General features: G+C 54.0%; 5 protein-coding genes and 1 non-coding gene across 6 annotated transcripts; 3 read left to right on the top strand and 3 right to left on the bottom strand.

The window, feature by feature from the left end:
* Positions 1 to 1,250: 1,250 nt before the first annotated feature.
* BKA58DRAFT_306856 (NADP-dependent oxidoreductase domain-containing protein) lies at positions 1,251 to 2,533 on the bottom strand (the record flags this gene model as incomplete). Its single annotated transcript, XM_046167131.1, has 3 exons — positions 1,251 to 1,280; positions 1,337 to 2,127; positions 2,383 to 2,533. The coding sequence occupies 3 exons, from the start codon at positions 2,531 to 2,533 to the stop codon at positions 1,251 to 1,253; spliced, it is 972 nt and encodes a 323-aa protein (XP_046029191.1).
* A 1,162-nt stretch (positions 2,534 to 3,695) lies between these two features.
* On the bottom strand, positions 3,696 to 7,806 carry BKA58DRAFT_408903 (uncharacterized protein; the record flags this gene model as incomplete). Its single annotated transcript, XM_046172120.1, has 2 exons — positions 3,696 to 3,867; positions 3,923 to 7,806. The coding sequence occupies 2 exons, from the start codon at positions 7,804 to 7,806 to the stop codon at positions 3,696 to 3,698; spliced, it is 4,056 nt and encodes a 1,351-aa protein (XP_046029190.1).
* Positions 7,807 to 9,288: 1,482 nt separating this feature from the next.
* On the top strand, positions 9,289 to 9,397 carry BKA58DRAFT_t23. The gene has a single exon. It is a non-coding gene; the product is annotated as a tRNA-Lys (tRNA).
* Positions 9,398 to 10,861: 1,464 nt separating this feature from the next.
* On the bottom strand, positions 10,862 to 14,316 carry BKA58DRAFT_452374 (armadillo-type protein; the record flags this gene model as incomplete). Its single annotated transcript, XM_046174419.1, has 2 exons — positions 10,862 to 14,173; positions 14,219 to 14,316. 2 exons carry the CDS (start codon positions 14,314 to 14,316, stop codon positions 11,044 to 11,046), a joined length of 3,228 nt encoding a protein of 1,075 aa, XP_046029189.1. The 3' UTR covers positions 10,862 to 11,043.
* A 1,339-nt stretch (positions 14,317 to 15,655) lies between these two features.
* BKA58DRAFT_377042 (YL1 nuclear protein-domain-containing protein) lies at positions 15,656 to 18,380 on the top strand. Its single transcript, XM_046169582.1, has one exon. The coding sequence runs from the start codon at positions 16,079 to 16,081 to the stop codon at positions 18,275 to 18,277; it is 2,199 nt and encodes a 732-aa protein (XP_046029188.1). The 5' UTR covers positions 15,656 to 16,078; the 3' UTR covers positions 18,278 to 18,380.
* Positions 18,381 to 19,948: 1,568 nt separating this feature from the next.
* On the top strand, positions 19,949 to 21,552 carry BKA58DRAFT_93789 (uncharacterized protein). Its single transcript, XM_046176243.1, has 2 exons — positions 19,949 to 21,108; positions 21,275 to 21,552. Exons 1-2 carry the CDS (start codon positions 20,036 to 20,038, stop codon positions 21,279 to 21,281), a joined length of 1,080 nt encoding a protein of 359 aa, XP_046029187.1. The 5' UTR covers positions 19,949 to 20,035; the 3' UTR covers positions 21,282 to 21,552.
* Positions 21,553 to 22,048: the final 496 nt, after the last annotated feature.

Genomic DNA, 22,048 nt, shown 5'->3' with positions numbered 1-22,048 from the left:
AGGCTAGCTCCGGGATCCGCGGATGCTAGATGCACTATGAGGTGCCTGCGATGGGCGGACGATTCGGACAACGCGGTGGGCTGGTGATGTCACGGTTGAGCATCTTTTTGGGTCGCAATAATGCGCACGCGCATTTTCATTACTCTGTGAAACCGATGCGCAAGCTGAACAGCAAGAGGCACAGCTCCCCGTTTCACACCTACAAACAACAAAGCACCTCTAAAGTCCAAATGCGCCATCATCAACCCGCACACAAACAGGTCAAGCCAATGTGCACCAATGCCAATGCGGATCATGCGGCAAGCGGCTGTTCCAGTGGAGCACCTTCCGGAGCTTAGCGGAAACAAGAACCTCGAAGACCTAGAATCACAAGCGCGTCATTCCGTGCCCTCGATGTCCAAACGTTATCTATGTCTTTCTTGGATATGCCGCGCTTGTACGGCTGTCGGCAGTCTTCTTTGCCTAGGTGTGAGACGACCCACAGTTGGGTGAGTGGTAATGCATTTGGTAGATGGGTTTTCAGGGCATGGGATGGCATTGTTGGATGCGCATTCTCGCATACCCATCACATATCTCCCGAGTCTGGACAGTGGAATACTCGGATGCACGCGCTTCCTTATTCCGTGACGAATCACCAACGTTACAACGCAACCACCCTGGTCGCTCAGACAGAAGACGGCGAAAGTCAACAATACCTTGTTCCATGCACAACCAGCACATCAAACCCATCGCGATTTCAAGCGCAGGGCTGGTACACAGAAGAAGTTCTAGACGTGGCTTGTACCGTGGAGCGGACGCGTTAGGTGCATGTGTGCTTGGCGTGATGATGCAGTAGGGGCTAGAGGTTAGGTGACAGCTATGACAACAAACTGGCGTGCGGTGCGCTATCGGGTTGTCCGGGTGTGACTAGGTGCGCATTGAGATTTGGTTCGAGTGCCGATGAGTAGAGCGTGTGACGGTGCATTGACGTGGTGTTGGAAGGGACTGCACAGGACAGATGTGGATGGTTTGTTGAGTGGAGACCACTCGTTCGGAGCATTGGTCAAGGGTCGCGACTCAGTTTTCGTTCATCATCACGTTGGTCAAGCGCATGACTTGGACTGTGGACGAGTGTTTTGACAGTATATATTCATTTTTACCATTCGGCGTTGCTATCTGACTATCAGCGCAGTGCAATACGCCTTGCCGTTTATCTTTTCATTCATATCGTTATCCTCAATCGTCCGCCACTCTCTCCAAGCACCGTCCATCTATGCGAAGACGTAGCAAGGGATACCGTACTGCAACCCATCATTAGCACTCATCCTATACCACAGACAGACTCATCAAAACTTACGTTGGTAGGAGCGTTGAACTTCAAGTTCTTGTCTAGACCCGAAATCTCCGCAATCTCGTTGTCCTTGAGATCAAAGCTGGTAACATCCAAGTTCTGCTGCAGACGGTTCGCCGAGTTGGACTTGGGGATAACGCTGAGACCGCGTTGTGTCGACCAGCGGAGGAGAACCTGAGCGGGTGTCTTGCCGTGTGCATCTGCAATCTTCTTGATGACGGGGTGGTCGAAGAGGAGGGGTGTGTCAGCCGCAATCTTCATGTCGCACTCGATGAAGCTCTGGGGGCCGAAGGAAGAGTATGCGGTGACCTTGATGTCGTGCTGCTTGGCCAGCTCGATGAGGTAGGGCTGAACGTAGTAGGGGTGGTGCTCGATCTGGAGAGTCGCGGGCTTGGTCTTGGCGTAGGTGAACATATCGAGGAGGAGGGCGCCCGAGTAGTTGCTCACACCGATGCTCTTGGCCAGGCCCTTTGACTTGAGCTCCTCGAAGGCTTCCCATGTGCTTTGTAGGCTGGCATTGCTGTGCTCGATCTTGCTCTCGCCGTCGACAAACCAGCCCGGTGGGTAGCGCACCTTGGGGTCGACGTACTTGAGGGCGACGGGGAAGTGGATGATGTACAGGTCGAAGTAGTCGACGCCCCAGTCGGCCAGCTGCTTGCGGCAGATGGGCTCGACTTGCTCGCGCTCATGGAACGTTTGCCACAGCTTGCTGACGATGAAGAGGTCTTCGCGCTTTACGAGGCCGTCCTTGATGGCACGGGCTACACCCTGGCCGCACTCGACTTCGTTGCCGTAGTCTGTGAATTGGATTGTCAGCTGTGATCATGCGCGGCGCCGTTCCGAGAGAGGGCGCTAGCATTCCGACGCAATGTAACCTTGCGGAGGATGCAGAAGCCACCGGTAAATCGGAGGGAAAACCCCGTCTGCGATTGCCGATAGATCTCTGCTCTTTACGGTCTACGGCCCGATGGAGCGTTTCGTAGTAATTGAGACCGCTTCCCCAGACCGTCGCCAGCAGCGGCTCTGGGGATGGGGAGATGGAATGCACGTACCGCAGGCACCGTCGAACAACCTGTATCCAGCCTTGATGGCGTTGTAAACAGTGTCGGCGCAGGTAGCATTGTCGACCTTCCACAGTCCAAAGCCAACCTGGGGCATCTTGTTGCCATCGTTGAGCGTAACGTAGGGAGTGTTGACAGCCATGGTAGCGAAGAAGTTGCGATGCGCAAAGCTATTTCTGTGTAGTAACGTAGTAGGAGGTGAACGTTGAAAGCAAGGTCTTGTCGAACCGATAAAAGAGGAAGCAAGAGGTCTGGAAGTAGTAGCAACAGCAGAAGAACAGGCGGCACGCAGCGTATTAATACTGCTAGCACGGCAATTGAAGCGCCCAGCAATCATGTCCCTGGGTAGTATATACGTGTATTTTGCAGACGGAATAACAGAATTTGGCGCCAGGTACAACAGCCTGCCGTCTATATACGCCGTGTCAGAGGCTAGCATCACCATATGACCCTGCGTCTTCAACCGGACGACTGGGCTGCCATGGCCATGTCCGCGCCTTTACCCTGATGGGTTATGGTTCCGCCTGCCTTTTTATCCTTGTTGCGCCGCATACTTGTGGCGGAGGATGCTGAGCGAGTTGGTCGGCCTTGGTGTTTGGCGTCGCCTGCAAAATGCTACAGCACCGCACACTTCCTTCTTCCTCCTGCCCGGCAATTCTCAATACATGGGTAAATAGCGGCTCGTCTCAACAATGCTCAATCAGAAACTTCTGCGTCCTGAAACTGCATGCGAGCGCCGTCATGCTGGCAAAAGAGCGCAGCTGCAATCACGATCACCACAGTGACGATAGTGGGGTACCATGTGCCCCTCCCTACCCACAATTTGGCCTGCCACCACGCGGTCGACGGGTAAAGTAACTGCTAGTCTCGACAGCTCGAGGCACCGGATAATTAGTACGCGCCATGGTCGTGATTTACCGTTCGTCCATGGCATTGGATAAGCGATGAGCCGGCGTGGGATTTCTTTTTGTGCTGTTCGCATGCCGTGGTGGGGCGATGGAACGTTTGAGGCTCTTCGGACATGCGACATGACGCTGAGATTGTTGCATAGCCGGGAGTGAAACGGCATTACAGCACATCAACGACAAAACAAAAGTTGAATAGAGAATAAGTCATCAGAGACTACGAGCAAAAGCTTCGTTGATTGACGCTATAACATCAATAACACTATGCAGCACCCATATCAAACACATCATGCCCACTGGGAGCGCAGTCGTACACGAATATCATACCGCCCAATTCCCATGCGCCAAGCAAACAATGATGAGTGAAGTTCATTCCCGCAATCATCCCCAGATTCCGGCTTACTTCCGCGAACTCGCCATCTCTCCGAACCGTCCTCTTTGCTGTGTGGTGTCATAGGCCTGCAACACCCTAGCTTGTGATTCGTCTGTTTGAGAGAAGGCATAACCACGCTGTTTGCGCATACGTTGCACTTGTCGAACTTTTCGAATCGCTTTTTGGAATTGCTCCATGCTATTGAAGAGTCAGTCAGCTGTTGCTAGCAAGCGTAAAGATTGAGTAAACATACCGTGGCCGATAATCTTGGATATTGTATTTCTGAATCTCCTGGACGTGATGGTAACTCTGCGGAAAGTACATCCTCTTGGCGTACTTCCATGCAAAGTCTCGGATAAGACAGAGTGGCGGCAACACCAAGACCATTGCCCAGAACCGCGGGTCGGGGAACAAGCGCTCGATGACACCAACGTACTCGTTAGAGATGTTGACCTTGGGTGCTACAACGGCGTAGATGGGCATCAGGATGAACCAAAGCAGCATGGAGCCTGGGATGGCGATTACAGTGTACTTCGTCCAGATGTTGGTAATGAGAGAGGCTTTGAGAAGGACGGTCGCAAGATTGGCTGTGTAGGAGGCAGTTCCCCAGACCCAATGACCTGCATTTCGTCCATCCCATTGCGGCCAATCCCAAAGGATGAATGCTTGAGCGCCGAAGTAGAGGATTAGCGAGTGGTAGAAACCGTTTCCGACCCAGGACCAGAAAGAGTGCATCCTAAAGAACACGCCAGATTGACTGAGTCGGTAGAGTTGCGGATATCTGTCCAAGAGCCTTGCGCTTACGAACTGATCGAAAATACCCAGGACGAAAGGCGGCGCAGCTGTGAAGAACACGTTGTAGAACGTCAGTGTCCACGATTCGTAGATGATCTGGCCGGAGAAACCGTTTTGGAAAGAATACCAAAATTGCGTCATGAACATGGCAATGTTCTTGTAGAAGGAATACAAGATGACCTTGCTCACACGCTGGTAGCTCCATGCACCATGAACGAGGAGAAGCTTACGCAGGTAACGGAATTGGCCAATCGCGATATCTGCGCTGCGGGCTGCCTGTAGTCCCTCCATACCGCTGATGCCAACACCAACGTGAGCAGCTTGGATCATGGAGACGTCGTTCGCACCGTCGCCGATGGCTAAGAGGATAGACTTGAGATGGCGTTTGACAAGCTTGACAACAAGGGCCTTCTGAAGAGGGGAGACACGGCAACATATGACAGCCTTGCACCTGACAGCGAGATCCAAGAACTCCTTCTCAAGGTCGCGTTCAAGAGCGTAGGTAAGTGACTTGCCGTCAATGACTAGAGCGAGGACGTCCATCTCTGCGCCGCCTTGGCTCTGACTGGTGATTGCTTGATACTTTTTGCGAATGTTGTCCCGTGTGTCTTCCTTATTCTCCTCGTTGATGATGAGCAGACTCATGTCTTCACTAATCAGCTTGCAGCTCATGCCAATGTTGATAGCGGTTTCTTGGCGATCTCCAGTGAGAACCCAGACCTTGATACCGGCTGATTGCAGAGTAGCGATAGTGTCGGGCACGCCCTCCTGCAGCTTGTCTTCGATAGCAGTCGCGCCCAGTAGAGTCATATCACGCTCAATAAGCTCAGCGGCCTTGTCTAGCTCTTCGGCACGGTTTCCGCTGACTGTGGTTTGTGCAGTGTTGAAAATGGTCCACCATTCCTGGAACTCGTTTTCCGGAATTTCTCGCATAGCAAGACATAATGTGCGCAATCCCTCGGAAGCGTATTCTTCAAGATGCGTTAACGTCGTTTCCACATGGGGGTTGTCCTTGCCAAGTCTCTCCAAAATGACGGTGTCGGCACCCTTGGTATAACAGACGATCTTGCCTTCGGGAGTGCGGAAGATTGTCGACATCCTCTTCCTGGTGGAGTTGAATTCGCAAACGGCCAAGAGTTCGTATTCCAACTCGCGACCATCGACTTCGATAATGACGGCGCGCGGCTTTCGTGCAATGAACTTGTAGCCAAGAGTCACCGCACCTTCAACCAAAGCACCCTCATCAGGCGACGCTGCTTGGTATTTGATAGCGGCCTTCTCACCCTTTCGCTCAGGAATGACTGTGTGGCATGTTGCAAGTAAGGTGAGGAATTGGTCAATGATGTACTTGTTGTGGTGCGTCCTGCGATTTTGCTCGAGCTGCTTGAAGTCGTGAATACCAACCTCAACGCCGTCCTCAATCGTAGCACGTCTATCCTCTGGGATCTCATCGGCATACTGGATACCAGCAATGGTGGACTGTTTGAATTCCATCACATTGCAGGTCAGAGTACCCGTCTTATCTGAAAAGATGTATTCAATCTGACCCAGTTCTTCGACCAAAGACGAAGTCCGGCATTTCGCAGGTGTATCCGTTGGTTCGTAGTAAATGTCCAAGTCAGAATCGATCAGACTGCCAGTATAGTACTTGACGATCTCGATCGTTACGAAAAGTGAGATGGGTACCAGGTTGGAGTACAACACCCAATATGTCAGGAGGTCGCGGAAGAACTGTTTGGCGCCGTTGAAAGTCTCAAGCCTGAGATACTCGAGGCTGTCTCTTTGCGTGGATTGGATGATGACATCGCCTATGGAGCTGATGATACTAAGAATTATGAGGATGACCACGAGCATGAGAATCTGCTTGTTGACCATCCTCTCCACTGCAGTAGTTTTGATAGGTGTAGCAGTGGCATTCCTCATCAGCTTGGTTTCGTGTCCGGTGAAGACAACAACGCCGTGTATCCAGGGGGTGTTTCGCAATGTAGCTCCACGTAATAACAGCTGATCGGGTTGAAGTGGTAGTTCCTTCTCCCCGCCACCTGCTGCGATGGTCAAGGTTGCTTCATACGTGTATAGACTACTGTTGGGCTGTTCTGATCGAATACGGCCTCCCAGTCGCGCTAGCTCAGCAGGACTAACATAATCAGCCGTCTCGGGAATAGCTTGCTTGATCTTGAGATTCGTCTCTCCGTCCAAGTTGGCCGTTTCAATGTAGCACAGACCCTCTGGTTCGGAAGAAGCGAGTAGGACCAGGTCAGTTGGGAAAGGTGACTCAGATTCGACGCGTACAATGTCGCCTACTGCCACGTTGACCCATTTTGTATCCTCGAATGAAGAGCCTCTGAGAACTTGCGCCTTCGAGTTGTTGAGGTCGGAATCGGACTGTTTTCGCCGGTAGTCTTCAATGTACTCCTTGACAGCCGACACTAACAGAACTATGCCGAGCGGGACAATTGTAGTGAATCGCGAAGTGGGTGAAATGCCGGGAATCTGTTGTAGGATGGCAGTGAACAAGAAGAAGAGGTTGGCGTATTTGGAGAACTGCTCGTAGAGGAATTTCGGGAGGAAGGTGACGACGTTGTATTTGGAGGTGGAGATGTGGTTGTCGACGTATTTGTTCGCGGCGTTCGCAGGCGGGTTGTTCAGGTGGATGATTCGGGGCCCCAGTGTTGAAGGGTCTGGCGCACCCCTGCCGAAGCCGAATTTGAATGTCCCCAGACCCTTCTTTGTTTTTGACGATTGGCCATCGTCGCGTGCGCTCGCGGTCGCGCTGGGCTGCCGTTGGTGTGCTGCGTTCTCAGTCAATGGAAGGTCCATCTCAGAGTACTCGTTCCCCTGTCCGAACATGTTCTTGACTCTCCCCGTCAGACCACCTCCGAGACTCAGGATACTATTCCTGTTGTGCGCCTTCTTGGATGCCCCGCGCTGTATACCTGGTGAAGCCTGGTCATACGCCCCTCCTGCAGCATAGTAGCCCTGCGTGGAAGCGTCGTCGTCATGTGGTATATCTGCGTCCGAGTACCGTTGGTAGTTGTTCAGGTCCGACGTTTGCGAATAGGCTCTGTTATTGTTTGCTCCACCCAGATAGGGCGAGGTACCAGTTGGTGCGCCAGGCCCGCCCGGCAGGCCTGCCGTCGCCCTCCCACCCCCAACAAAGTCATCGTACGATACAGAGGGCCGGCCCTGGGGCGCCGCGTCGGAGCTGTCTATATCGTACCGGTGGAGGAGGTCATTGTCGTTTGCGGGTGGTGGTGCGCCCGAGGAGTATGTGGGTTGGTGGTCGTCAAAGTCGATCAGGTTCTCGCTGTGAGACGGTCCACCCGGCGGCCGGCTGGCCATAGCGGCCGAATGTTGTGATGGGCGTCTGTCTCCGAAGAGCGCGGGTTCTCTACCACTTCATGTACGGGTCGCCAGTGTGTTGTCTGCGCTGCAATGTGTGGGCGCGTCGCGGAGGTATACGGAGTACGGAGGTCTTGCGGAGCTTCCTCGTAAGCCGCCCTGGTAATAGTAGGTCACACAGCTTGGCCGGCGTTTCGGAGTTGGGTTTGTACGGGTTGCGCGCAATGTGTCGTGATCGCGTGTATATCGTGGAAAAGCGAACGTCAACCTTTCACCGGCGCTGGCAATGCTCGCGGATTTGTTTGCAAGGTTTCGCTGCTTGCCTGTCGTCGAAAGATGGAGGCACGGACCTATGTGCTGAGGCAGTGCCTACCCCAATCCTGGACAACCTGCTGCAACCGCGCCCCTGGGGTCTCGATATATCGGCGAATAATGTCGATTTCCCTTGGCCGTATGTCTCAAATTGCACCACGCTGCACGCACGCGCGAAAGCTGCAAACTACCCTACTTGCAGCGACATTACGCGGCGCCACGTTGTGGGGAGAGATTCGGTGGAGACCCTGACGTTGCGCCAAGTCTGCATGCCGATACTCTCAAGAACGCTCTTTATTCTTTTTCCCAAGGCCTGGATCTAGAATATACAAGTCCATCCACCAACATGTCTACCATACGATGCGCAACACTATTGATCTCCTGCTGAATCTAAAATCCCTGTCCTCTTTGGCCGACCCGCGCCAAGTCCGATACGGCTTGTAAGGCGGGCACACTACAATTTCTCTCAGCCCGGTTCGTGCTGCGGCATGATGAATTCATCGAAGAAGATCAGATCTAACCGACAGAACGCATCTAGAATTTTGCTCATATGTCAAAGTGCCGAGCTCATCAAACTGTGCATCTCCTATGACGTTGAGAGCGTACAACTTGCGGGTGCATTATTGTGCTTCTTCCGACGGTTGAAACTATCTATTCGGACTGTTGATAGAGTGAGGCTGTGGCTCGTAAACTTGCACTCAGGGCGCAGCCGACGCGCCCAAAATAGCACCATGCATTCGTGGCCTGCAAATCACTGCATGACCGTCAAAGAGCAGTGTAACGTATCAAGCCTTATACTCTCGTGTAGTGATCGCAGTTCAAACACCGAATAGCAAGTGGTATTCGTCGAGTTATCTCACTGTCGCAACGAACCGCAAAACCGAAAAGTGGCCTATCTAGCGTTTATCTTTATGGTGATATGCTCAATAAGTCTATAGCCAATAATCGGTAGGTTGCGGTGGTGCTTCACCGAGCATGCACATGGTTCGTGTTCCACTAATGAAATTTTCCAAGCGTCCCGCGGGCATCCTCCCGGCCCCGCTCACCACACTTACAGTCATGGCAAACTTCATCTTGAAAAGTTGTACATGCATCCCATGGAGCTGGAAGAAATCTACTTTACATTATGTTGATTCTTTCAACTTTGCTTCCCATCGAACAACATCACTAGCCCGGCTAGCTCAATCGGTAGAGCGTGAGACTCTTAGTCTTTCACGGTCTAACAGACACGATTACTCAGTACATCTCAAGGTTGTGGGTTCGACCCCCACGTCGGGCTTGTACGTTCTAGCTTTTTTGTTCCGGCTCATCTGGTCGCTGCAGCTCTTCTTTTGGTGTTGACGATGTTGGTGAATGACATTTTCACCACCACAAACCTTTTGTTTCACAACCACACCCTACGAAACTGTATCTAGCCACTAGAACTATAGCAGCTCTGCCCCAAATACACTGTCTTATTTCTGCATTCTTTAATTGGTCTTTTATCGATCGCTGGCTCCAGTCCAACGCAGACCGCGATTCTCACCCACGTTAGTATCCTTCATTCGAAGTCATGGGGCTATGACTTCATGGAGAGTCAAGATACACGGTCACATGCAGACTCAATCTCGTGTCTGTCTGATTGTGAAGATGAATGAGTAACCGGCATAGTCATTCAGGGACTAGGTAGTATTAAGAACCCTCCTTCGTCCGATACAATTCTCGCCATGCCGTACCGTCGCGCAACACCACAAGCTACGTGTGTAGCTCTTAAGCTTTTTAGAGGTCCTGATCTTATCGCTCTTATAATTCGGGATATTCAAGCATGTAGAGATTGTGGGCTCTCCTCCAGCTGAGCATTCAAGCATTATATACTGTGGTGCCCGTTAGCGTTATGAGCGATTCAGGTACCGCAGAGGTGACTTACGGCCTTTCGTTGTCCATACTATAGGTTCGTCCCCAAATTCATCCTCCGGTTCGTTGTGATCGTGGAATTCTTCATCGTTGCTGTCCATTTCGTTGTCGTTTTTGCTTAACTGTTAAATCATCAATACAATTGTAAGACTGTAAAGTAAAAAGAGCTCCAGTCTTTCTCGTTCGCAGGCTCTAGCCCGATTCATTATATGGTGCCTTGCTCGTGTGATTCTGGGCTTGGTTGATAATGTCAGGGAAGCGAATTGTGAAGAGTTTGTAGAGCCAAGGTCTAGGTGTGCCATGGGTTTTGGGAAAGGCAGTATGACTGCGTTATCCGCGCTCAGACTACTCCTATGAGTCTTATAGCGGACAAAGCTTCAACACCACAACATCTCAAACGACAAGAACACGCAGACCGTAAAGAGCATTACAAAGTGGCAAGAATCTCGATTCTATCTAGCTCGCAAGCTCGAGCTCGACCCCCCATTCTCCCTCGCAGCGCAGGGAAGAAAAACAAACGTCCAAGATCCCAAGATCCTATATCATGCCATTGTAACGGTACTTTTGCGTGTCACCAGATCGCATATATCATTCCAGCCAAACTCTCATATGCGCATTTCATATCGATACAGCGATCATCCGATCCGATCGACGGAGCCAAGGTAAGCTAAGCCCTCGACTCGCGACTACATTGAAGAACATTGCTCAAAGTACGCCCCGAAACACCAAGCAAGGTGGCTAAGCGAGTGACGAGACAAGACGACCGTCGACCGACAGATAGCCGATGTGCCGATTGATTGAGAAGAAAGGATATGAAAATCGTAAAGGGTCCGAAGACAGAGCAAGGGGAAACATGGCAAGTATGGTAGTATGCCGCTTTGCAAAGAATGCTCGCTAGCAGATGCGTGTAGGTGTGAAGATCCGAATCATATACAGGAAGATAGTGCTGCTTTTCCTGGCAACACAGTAAATTCTAAGAGGAGATGAGAATCTAAACCCTCAGGCGAGGCGATTTTTATCTCTGAAGAGATGTTAACGGCGAACGCTGTTAGCAGGGGACGCATTTCTGCTTACTCTGCCACGTCGCTGGTTACCTCCAGCCGCCTGCTGGTGCTGGGGTGGCATGTACATGCCATAGGGAGGGTACATGCCGGGCATGCCCTGACCGGCGAGGTTGGCGGGCTGCATCATTGGTGATCCGTTGAAGCTGCCAGGGCCTGCAACAGGCGACGCGTTGCGGTAAGCATCCATGCCCGGAACGGGGCCTTGGAAACCGTTCATCTGAGGGTAGAACTGACCCTGTCGGGCCAGGAGCTGCTGGTATTGCATCTGCTGCTGGTTGTTCATGGCCTGCATGTTTGGCATGTACATGGGTCCACCGCCCATTGGGTATTGCTCGAAACCATTGGAGTCCATGCTTGCTGTGCGCTGGAGTGCGACAGGGTCGAAGCCAGGTGCCGCTCCTTGGTAAAACTGCCCAGGGTTTGGCGGTCCAGATGCGATGCTGTCCTTCGACGCTGGCCGGGTTGCGGAGTGTTCACGGTGACCAGGTCCGCCACGGGTGGAAAGACCGACCTCATCCATGAGTCGCTTGTAGCCTTGTTGAGGCTGTGCCTTGATGCGCAATAGAACGTTGCGAACGTTGGTTACTACATCGGCGCGGATCTGCTCATCAAAGAATGGAGTGGTGAGTACCTTGAAGATCAAGGTGGCACCGCAGTTCTGGTCGGCCAAGATGCTTTCCAACACCTGATCGTTGGGAGAGAAGAACAGTGCCTGTAGGATGGTGTCACGAGCCTCTGGCTCGTTGCGCTGGTTGATGATCTTTAGCACGGTGAGGTATGCAACCTTGTGCGTGCAGAGGTGGACAATGTGTGGGACTAGGCGGGGAGCCAGAACCGTACGTCTCCTTGGGAAGGTGCAGGTATCGAGGAACCAGGTCAAGAGCAGGGCACCGTTGGCATTGGTCGCCAGCTGAACGCTGTGAAGAGCAATTGCAGCAGCTACCATGCGCTGTTGGTCCTTGGTAGCATAGTGGCTCTCCAGGCAAGCTCGCATGGCACGGGCACCGAATCGGCCTTGGGCGAGATCCCAGAGTCTGCCCAGCATGACCTCAAAGATAAAGTCGTTGAACTTCTGGTACTTGAGGCAGCCTTGCATAACGTAGTTACCGAATTGATCGAGGAAGAGAGCCATAGCGTAAGGTTGAACAGCATCGACGATCATCTTCTGCATAGTCTCTGACTTGGACACATCGATGATCTTCTGGGCAGCCCATGTTCCGTTCTTGTGCACACCAATCTTAGCCAGATGAGGGGCAATCTCGCGAAGCATGGCTTCCTTGGTAGGCTCCTCGCAGAACTCAAACAGCTTCTGCACGACCGTGTTTCCAAGGTAGTCAGAGGAGAGCTCAGCGATTTCTGGGAGCATGGCCATGGCGATGTTCTCAATGTCTTCCTTGGAGCAGGATCCGTTGTCGATGCGCTTTCGGATTTCTCGCAGTCTAGGAGCGTCGTGAATGCGAGTGTGGCTCGGCTCTTCAACAGATGGGATCTCGTCGACATAGTTGTTGAACTGGACAGCCTTCTCAACCTTGGTAGTGATCCTTGACTGCTCGTCGTCCGTGGCGCCCAGCTCCTTCACAATCTGGATAATGTCGCTGCGGATGTCGCTGAGCTCAGGCGTGGTCAAAGGTACATTTGCGGGGATGTTGGCCACCTTGGTAGCGGCAGCAGAGCCAGCTGTGCCCTCAGCCTGAGCCTTTGACAATGGATCAGGACTTGGCGAAGGGAACAGACCATTGTGGCCAGGCGTAGCTGCTGCACTTGGAATCTTAGCGTAACCAATGCGGACGGGGCCAGCACCTGGGAAGATCTCCTTTCCGTTCAGAGTTGACTTTGCCTGAACTGCACTCTCTAGGTTCTCGTAGTTGACGAAACCGCAGTTTTTGTGTGTGAGGACGCGGGTAGACTCAATGCCACCATACTGGGCGAAGATGACTTGGAGCGAGGAAACAGTTGTCGAAGATGGGATGTTGCCGAGCCACAAAGATCGAGTGGGTCCCTCTAGAGTTCCATCGTCGCCGAGGTTGGAACCAGGCAAGTGGAGCTTCTTGACAGCCTCAGTAAGGTTGTATTCTGCATCCTCAGTCAAGTCACCAGTTCCCATGCCGTTGTCAAACCGGCCCATGGCGGGCAAGTAGGGTCGCATCATGCCCCGCGAAGGAGCATCTAGCACGCCGGCAGTGCGAGCTCGTGGGCGCGCGTTGGAAGCGAGGTTCGCAAAAGCTTGGACTTCGAGATTGTGTTGACGAACCGCTTCGTGGATGAGAAGGGCGTTGGCTTCGGCAGGAGTGATGGTGCCGCTGTATGCGCCGTATTGATCCTCCTCCTCTTCAGCGTACTTCTCCTTAGCATTGACAGAGTAGGAACGGAAGCGGTTTGCACCACCGGAGTTCTGGTTGTTGGCGTTCCTCTGGCTCTCGAGGAGGAGCTCGATGTCGGACGGAGCCAGGGTAGCTCGTGCAGGCTGGGGGGTGTCAACTAGACCAAGGTAGTCAAGGGTCTTGACATCGGTGTCGGCGAGCGAATCGCGGGAGAAGGAAGACCTCGGCGAACCTTGTCCGTTTGACGGCACCGAGGCAATGCTCTGGAGTGTGCTGCTACGGTCACGCTGGTTTGACCAGCCGCCCGAGAAGATGGAGTTGCCGAACGGTGAGGTGGAAGGAGGGAGGTAGCCACCCGGTCGCTGAGGCATTGAGCCAGCACGCAGACGGGAAAGCAGCGCAGACTTGGCCGCAGCATTTGTAGACCCGAGCGCGTTGAAGCTTGAGTTGTCGGTCGGTGTGCCAGGGCCAGGCTTGAAGGGGCTTGTCGAGGGCGTTGGTCGGGAGCTCTTGGGGAGCAGCGAGGTGCCGGACATGAGGCCGGGAGGGGCAGCCGAGGGGGAGAAGCGGGAGGGCAGGGTGCCAGCGCGGGCGCGGCGGTTAGGAGCGGGTGCAGCTGACATGGCGTCTGGCACGGCGTTGTTGAAGTCGGGGAAGCTCAGGTTCTCGCTGTTGGGGGACTCGGGGATAGTCTCGCGCAGCGGCGTGGAATTCCCACTGGTAGGAGGTCCCCACATTTGCGGAGTTAAGCCCTCCTGTGCCTGAATCTCGCGTGCACTGTCAGGGTGTTAGCACGAGTCGGAACTTGTTTCAGGGTGCGACATGCCGTTTGGAAAATAATCGGCCGCCATACTCGTGCGACGGGGACCCGTTCCCGAGCCTCGCGCCCGCCGCAGCGGTGCCGAGTGGGTTCGAGGCATTGCCAGCGAAGCGTAGAGAGCCGCTGTTGGGAGGCTCGACGGGCGAGGTGTTGCCTGTCGAGGAGCCCGAGTGCGGCGGCTGGGGCAGCTGGGGGATGTAGTTGAGGTTGATGTGGTGTTCGGGGCGGTTGGTGGTGGGAGCCATTATGGATTACAGACCCTGCGGTGACCTGGGTAGTCTAATAGGGAAGAATAGTCGTCGTGACTCGGTTACCAAAGCCAGGGTAATGGATCGAAGGAGGGTTGGTGCCGGCCAAAGGAATGTGAGGCGAGGGATTATTGCCAGCAAGACCGGGCTCAGCACAGCGCAGCCTGGTGTACAGTGGAAGACGACGACACAGGTTGGATCCAGTCCGGAGGCGGTGGTGGAGCTCGACGGCGAGGGAGGCCGCGAAGGAGTGACGGAGACTGGGCGGGTGTCGATTATGGTACGGGTACTGTACAGCAGCAGGCGGGCGGAATAGACAGATCACCGGAGTGCCTGGAGAACAGAAGTAATAGGATTAAGCGGACGAGGGCCGATTAAGCATTCGAGCTCGTGCGGAGGCCGATACAGCTAGTTGTCGCGGGCGGGAGCAAGAGAGCGATGGGCGATGGAGAGATGCTTGCGAGGGAATGAATGGTGAGGTTCGCTTGATAGAAATGGGGAGCCACCAGGAACACGAGGAAACTAGCTCAATTGGGCGGGCTGCCAGAACAAGCACGTTACAGGTTACGGCACGATCTGCGCGGTCGGCTACGGTTGTAGGTGGGCTGTTAAGTGCAACGGCGAGTGAGGGTTGCGATTGCACGGCTGCGGTGCATTGCTTTTGTAGAATTCAGGGGCACACAAAGGGCGCCCGGGTGGCTCCAGGGCCTCGTCCTGCAATTGTGTCCTTAGTGGGTGGCCGCGGGACAGAGCAGCGCATGCCCGCCCGCGTCTGAAACACAGAGGCGCGTCGACAAAGTCCGTTACTCCAGAATCTGACGTGGACACTGTGTGCCTCTGCCCGGCCACGGCGTGTGATTGGCCTGCTGCTGCCAAACATGGGTGAAGGTGCGTTGGGGTCCTGCATGCATACCAACGGCCTATTAGACTTTCTGAGCCCGATGCGTACACCATTACTGAGTCTCTGCTATAATCTAGCACTACAATGTGGCACGTAGATGGACTGCAATAGACTATTGACCCTGCAATGCATCGGTGCAGCATCCACACAGTCGAAACAACTCTTCTAGAAAACATATATGTCAGACCACGGCGGATATGCCTTGTGCTGCACGTCCTGAAGTAGACAGGCTGACAGGCCACGCAGACCCAAAGAGCTTTAGTGAGGCGTTGACAGGCCATGGTGCGGTACCTTGGAACGACGTTTATCTATCTGATTCTATCATCAGCGCACTAAGTTTCAGATGCAGACGGGCCGTGCCAAGCCTTTGCTGCTGACTTGGCGACTTTCCATCGCCCGTCGCGTCATTCTGGCGCGTGCTCTCGATTCCACGCCCACTCCGCGCATTTCTCGACATGCTGTCATCACGCCGCTTGAAACAATCCGCATAATACCGCACCATCAGACGACCCTGCCGCTCTGCAGTCCATGCCGCCAACCGTTCACCCCACAGTTGGAGCGCATAATCCGTGTCGCTGTCGCATGGAATCCTTCTGGAAAGCCTTGCCCAAACCTTGATCGCTGCCGTCCGACTCGCTTTGCCTCAGGCTCCAGTCGCCTCGTCTGCACCTTCCCCGTCTACCTCGCGTCTGCCGTAGAATTCGCAGTCCGCCATGTCCGAAGAGCCGCCCCAGGTAGCCATGGAGGATGCCCCGCCGTCACACCACGATGATGAGTCGGAGGCACCCGAGGATGAGAGCGAAGAGGAAGCACCCGCGCAGCTCATGGTTACGTCTAGGGCCAAGCGATCCAATGCCGGGAATCGCATGTCCATCCTGCTCGCCAAATCGGCCGAGGAGGAGGAATGGGGTGAGGAGTGGGAGGAGGCTCCGAACGAGGAGGAGTTCCAAGGCGGTGATATCAACGAGCAGGAGGACTACAACATGGATTCGTCATCGTCGGAAGAGGGCGATGACGATGCCGACGAGGACGAGGCGGGCGAGAAGGAGCTGCGCAAGGCAGAGCGACAAGAGCGCAACAAGAAGCGCAAGGCCACGACGAATCCCTTCACTGCACGGGTCGCCGCCCAAGCACGAAAGAAGGTCAAGCTCGACGTTCCTCGCACACAGTCGCCCACGCTTGCGCCTCCGCGACCCAAGAAGAAGTCCGAGAGGGCATCATGGCTACCTACTGAAGAGGATGGTCCGGTTCGAATGTCCATGCGCAAACAGACAGTGGCAAACAAGGATGCCACACTGGCTAAGTTGAAGGAGAAAGACCGGAGGCGCGATGATACCCTGGCTATGATGAAGGCTGCAGAGGCGCGGAAGTTGAAGTCCAAGGAGAAACCTTTGACCCAGGCTGAGAGGCTTGCTGAGGCTGCTCGGAATGAGCGCATCAACAAGAAAACCTTACACAGATGGGAAGAGGCAGAGGAAGCTAGGGCAGCAGAGAGGCAGGCCAAGATTGACGCTCTAAAGAACCGACAGATCGATGGGCCCTTCTATCGATACTACAGCGGGCCGGGCATCTGGGTCGATGATAAGCTCAAATACACAGGCAAGGACGCACCTAGTCTGGAGCATCTCGAAGAAAAGCTCAACAAGGAGGTCACAGTTGCGGAGACGTCAACGCAGCCAGAGTCTACACAGCTCCCGGTACAAGCTCCAGATAACCATGCAGATAATTCACAGCCTTCTTTTCCCTCTCTGGATCAGTTCAGTAGCTCAACACACATCCCCTCAATACCCGCAACCATGCCCCCACAACAAGATAACTCACAACAACCATGGACAGCAGCAGCATCACAAGGCGGCGATGTTTTCATGGGCTCGTTCGGCATGCAACATCCCAGCACTGTAATGTTCGCACCGCCAAGCCAAGACTCCTTCCTCTATGGCATCGACGAGTACGCCCAGGACCAGCAATCCCAGCCTATGCACGGCAACGACCTTCCTCCATTCCCCTTCACAGAAGCCTCTAAATTTCAGAATCAACCTTCAGATGCACAAATAGCCCTCTACAACCAATTACATCCCTCTCTACCTCACCAAAACGGCGACTCCGCGATCGGCCCTCAAGCCCTCCTCGCACAATTCCAAAAACCCGCTTTGCCCCCTCAGCCACCGCGACGCAAAGTCATACGTCGAGCTCTCCGCAACCTCCTTATCCTCTCCAATTTCCCCAACCTCGAAGCTCCACCAACATCCTCCTCGCGAGCCAGGACAGCAGCATCCCTCCTCAAAGAAAAGGATAAATCAGCTTTGGTACAGCTCTACACAGCCCTCTTCAGCTGGACCCCTGCCGAAGCAGCAAACTACATTCAACAAACCCTCATCGCGCCGCCAAAACCACCCCGGAAGAACGCCGCGCCCAAAGCCGAGCCAGAGATCGTGCTCAAACCAGGCCAGAAACTCTGTCCCATCACCAATACCATAGCCCGATACCGCGACCCGGAAACGGGTATTGCATACCGCGACGCCCGCGCTTTCGGCGTGCTGCGAGGCGTAGTCGGAGGCGGTTTTGTCTGGAGTGGTGATCTGGGCTGTTATGTGGGAGGTAGAGCTAAACCACTGGAAAGTATGGGCGGAAAAGGGTTTTTGGGTATGCCGCCCGCGAAGAATGTGCCGAGACGGTTTTGGGAGATGAGCAGTCCGAGTAGGAAGGTTGTGGCGCCGGCGCCGCCTACGCCGAGCCCGGCAATGAAGGAGAAGGGGGAGGTAAAGGAACAGGGACAGGGACAGGGACAGGGGACGAGCGGAGAAGAGATACCGCTGGAGGCGGCAGCGGAGAACATTACTCTTGCTGCGTCGAGTGGAGGCGAGAAAGCGAGTCCTAAGCCTGCTGAGGCGGGGACTGCTGTTCTGTCTTGAACGTTGGGACAGTGAATACCATGTTCCTGTGTAATAACATATATGATGATTAGACAGTGTCAATACTATTAATCCACGTTCTCCTTCTAGAGGAACGTTTCAAGATTCGGTGTTGGATATGACTGTGCGTTCTTTGATCGCTACCAGCAAAGTGAAGGTGAAGGTGAAGATGGATTTCTCTTTAGTTCACCATATCACGCCTTGCTACCCAACACTGCTGTCACTGCGTTTCCAAACAGCTTCTATCTTCCTGCTGACTTATCTTTTCCAGCGCGACATCTACAGCCAACTAAGTAGTATCGCATTGCGCTCCGCCAACAGAGCCTTCTGTGACCAACGTGGAGTTTTATCGCCCTGATATCCACTCTCACCACCGCGCTCTCTTCTTCAGTGCTCCCGCCGTACCCATACGCCCACACTATTCCCCCATACGAACACCACACACCGGTGCCTCGTCAAACCACCTACCTACCAAACAACTCCTCACTCACATCCATGCGATGTACTACGTCCACGCGATAATCCTTACCATCGTCCTCGTTACCTTCTTCTGCTATCTCTTCGGTTACTACCTCATGAAGAGTTGTCGGCGGGCTATCGATCTGGAGGTTCACGAATTGAGGTGTCGGAGGGATGCTGAGGCAGGGATAAGAGGAGGAGGAGGAGGAGGAGGAGGAGGAGGAGGAGGAGGAGGAGGAGGAGGAGGAGGAGGAGGAGGAGGAGGAGGAGGAGGAGGAGGAGGAGGAGGAGGAGGAGTTGGTGGGTGGTGGTGGTGGTGGTGGTGGTGGTGGTAGTAAGAGCGCGGGAGGGAAGAGTAAGAGCGAATGTAGAGAGATAAGGGAAGGGGAGAGTGCAGATGGAGGGGGAAAGAGTGCGGGTGGGAAGAGCAAGAGTGGTGGCAAAGGAACTAAAGATGGGAATGGAAATGGAAAACGTTGAAGGAAGTAAAGCGAAGAGCGGAGGAGCGAAGAGTACAGCAACCGGCGGTGGAGATGGAGGTACTCCGGCATGGGACGACACCGGAGCAGGTGGAGGAGCGGCAGCAGGAGGAGGGTGGGACAACACCGGCGGAGGAAGAGAAGTAGGAGGATGAGATGCTGCAAAACAACGACGTCAAGGGAGTTTGGTAAAAAGAGTCTGACAACACCAGGTATGTCAACGGCCAATATCCAGATATCAGCCAAAACGCTGACCGTACAGACAGACACCGTTCCTCGAAATAACTTATAAGGCACCAAACCTACCAGGAAAACCCGACCACATAGCCAAACCCATCACTCCCCTTCCGTACAACATGACCAGGCTCGCACAAGCGCCCAAATCCCGTCACACGAGTTTGTCCCTTGGAGCATGTACCACACCCCAATACTCAGCATCCACAGCGATATGCTCAATTTACAGCTAGACGCCTCTACAAGCGCTGCGGTACAAACTATGGGAAAGACGGAGCTTACAGAGCTCAGAGAGTCTTCAAGGGTGTGCTGCTACTGCGCTGGCGTGCTTGAGTGTCGAGTGGTAGTGTTGCACGGCATGCTGTATGTTTGCTGCGTTGTTAGCGGTGTTGGCTTCGGACAAACTTACTAGGGGTTAGTCTGTGCGACTGTGATCTCAACGATGGTACATCGTGGCTACGTGCTCTTCGCTCTGCTTTTCCTTTGTCGTGTTGTTCTCTTGCCTGAGTTTTTCTTGGCTTCTTTTCACTCATTGCCTATCCTTTGGCGAGGAGACTGCATACCACTGGACAGGTAGCCCCAAATCATGCCAACAACCAACCTCATAATCGCCCTCGTCTTCGCCGGCATCTTCGGCACCGCCCTCGTCTACCTCGGTCTCTGGTACGTCCACCGCTACATCAACCAGCGCTGCTACGAACTCGAGCATTGGTTCCATTTCCTGTTTCCAAGCCGAACGCGGCAGCCGCCCGTTGTGTATGTTGAAAAGGCGGGGCATCGAGATTTGACGAGATACGGGGAGCCGTCGAAACACCGGTCGAGATCTGCGAAGAGGGGGAGAGAGAGAGGAAGGAGTGAGAGATCTCAGATGAGGAAGTATTGTGATGAGAGGAATTTGAAGAGTCGGAAAGTGAGGGATGGGAATGGTAATGGGGACTGGGCGGGACAGAGGGAGGTAGAGATGATGAAAGGGGTGAGGCAAATTGGTGGGCCACAACAACAGCAACCGTACGCACAGTCGTATTACCCTCCAGGCGATTGGAGAGAACAGTGGTCCGGCGCGAATCTGGTGTGCAACCATTCGGGTGTATCGCAACAGATGCCCGTGCCATGGCAGGATCAAGTCGCGGCTCAGATGCCACCTTTTGTTATGCCGACAGGAGTGCCGCACCAGCCATTCCAGCGGATGGCAGCAACAATGCCTGAGCCGCTTCAGTACCCGCCTCAGTATCAACCTCGAGATCGGTATCCACATCGACAACCCTACGTAGAGACGATGAGTACGGATGTGCCGAAGACCAACCATCGCAAAACACCTCCAGTGAAGCCAAAACCCCCGGCTAAACGCGTACGTCGACACGAGAAAGTCGATTTCATCCACATTTGCGATGAATACCCACCTATCGTACTTGAAGCGCTCAAAAAGGCAGCGCCTCCATCGTCGTCATCGTCGTCGTCATGCTCTAGCGACTCGTCTGGCGCCACGCAAGAAGTCCCAAGAGAGTCCATACCGCGAGCAACACCTGGATTCGCAGATACGCTACCCTTCGAGTACCCACTGCATCCGTACTCAGCAACGAGAGCGTGGAATACGCCTCGATCGTATCCTCGGCAATGGATGCGCGACACAACGGGGGCCGATGGAGATAATCAAGCCAGGTACGCCCCTTTCACGCCGATGAGCGGGTATACAGCGAGGCCATGGGGTTTGCACACGAACAGGACGCGTCCCGCACCGAGTAATGCTACCCTAATCCCGCTGCTCGTTTGTAGACTGAAGCTTTCGATCGTTCCACGGAGTGCATGCTGACAATTATTGTAATAGGCTCTAGCGTACCTCGGTCTCGGACGTACGGACGGTGGAAGCAGCGAACGACGAGTCCAAGGAATAGCGGACGGAGTAAGGGCGAGCCTCGAACGGAAGGATATGAAGCAAAAGAGACCAATACGAAGCTAAACGACACATGTCAGAGGAAAGAAAGGGAACGGGTCGTTGCTAGCGTCCGAGACGAAGTACCGAAACTCGGCGGATGGAACGATCGACAGCCCGAGCAGAAACCACTTCAGGAACGTTCGCCAACAACACAAGACGTGCCCCGCTACTCCCCCATGCCAGTGCCGGTAGTTGAGGAACCATGTACTCCAACATCTGAGAGGCAGCTGAACGCACCGAAGATACCGTCGGCTTCCGGCAGTGTTGGTCGTCCGAAGGCTAGTTCTGCGTCTGCGCCACTGTCTCCTATTTCGCAATTACGAAGTCCACTCAGCTCGCCTAGATCAGCCGTGTCAAGTCTGGACAAAGGTGAGTAGTGGTGAGATGCGACTGGGGATAATGTTGCGAGGGGTGGAGGATCAAAGCAAGGGTGCTGTATCGCTAGCGTGGCAGATGCCCTTCTGCATGACGGGACGACCAATAGTTGGATCGGATATCATCACGTACGTCGTATGACACGGGCATCAAGCGATGTGACGAGCATGCTGTGTAAGCTTTAGCAATCACTGTAATATGGTTTGTGAGGCATAACACGTCTGCGTAACGGCATGCGCCAGTTGTTTGAGGTCAGTGGAGTAGTGTAAGGCAGTGCAATTGTATACACGC

The sequence above is a fragment of the Alternaria rosae genome (genome assembly GCF_020736505.1).
Source record: "Alternaria rosae strain MPI-PUGE-AT-0040 chromosome Unknown BKA58scaffold_2, whole genome shotgun sequence".
Classification (NCBI taxonomy): domain Eukaryota; kingdom Fungi; phylum Ascomycota; class Dothideomycetes; order Pleosporales; family Pleosporaceae; genus Alternaria; species Alternaria rosae.
The sequence above is the reverse complement of the archived record's forward strand: the minus strand, read 5'-3'. Positions and strand labels throughout refer to the sequence as shown.

Coding starts and splice junctions, on each gene's coding strand:
- BKA58DRAFT_377042 (XM_046169582.1), top strand. CDS start 16,079: ATGTCCGAAGAGCCGCCCCAGGTAGCCATGGAGGATGCCCCGCCGTCA.
- BKA58DRAFT_93789 (XM_046176243.1), top strand. CDS start 20,036: ATGCCAACAACCAACCTCATAATCGCCCTCGTCTTCGCCGGCATCTTC.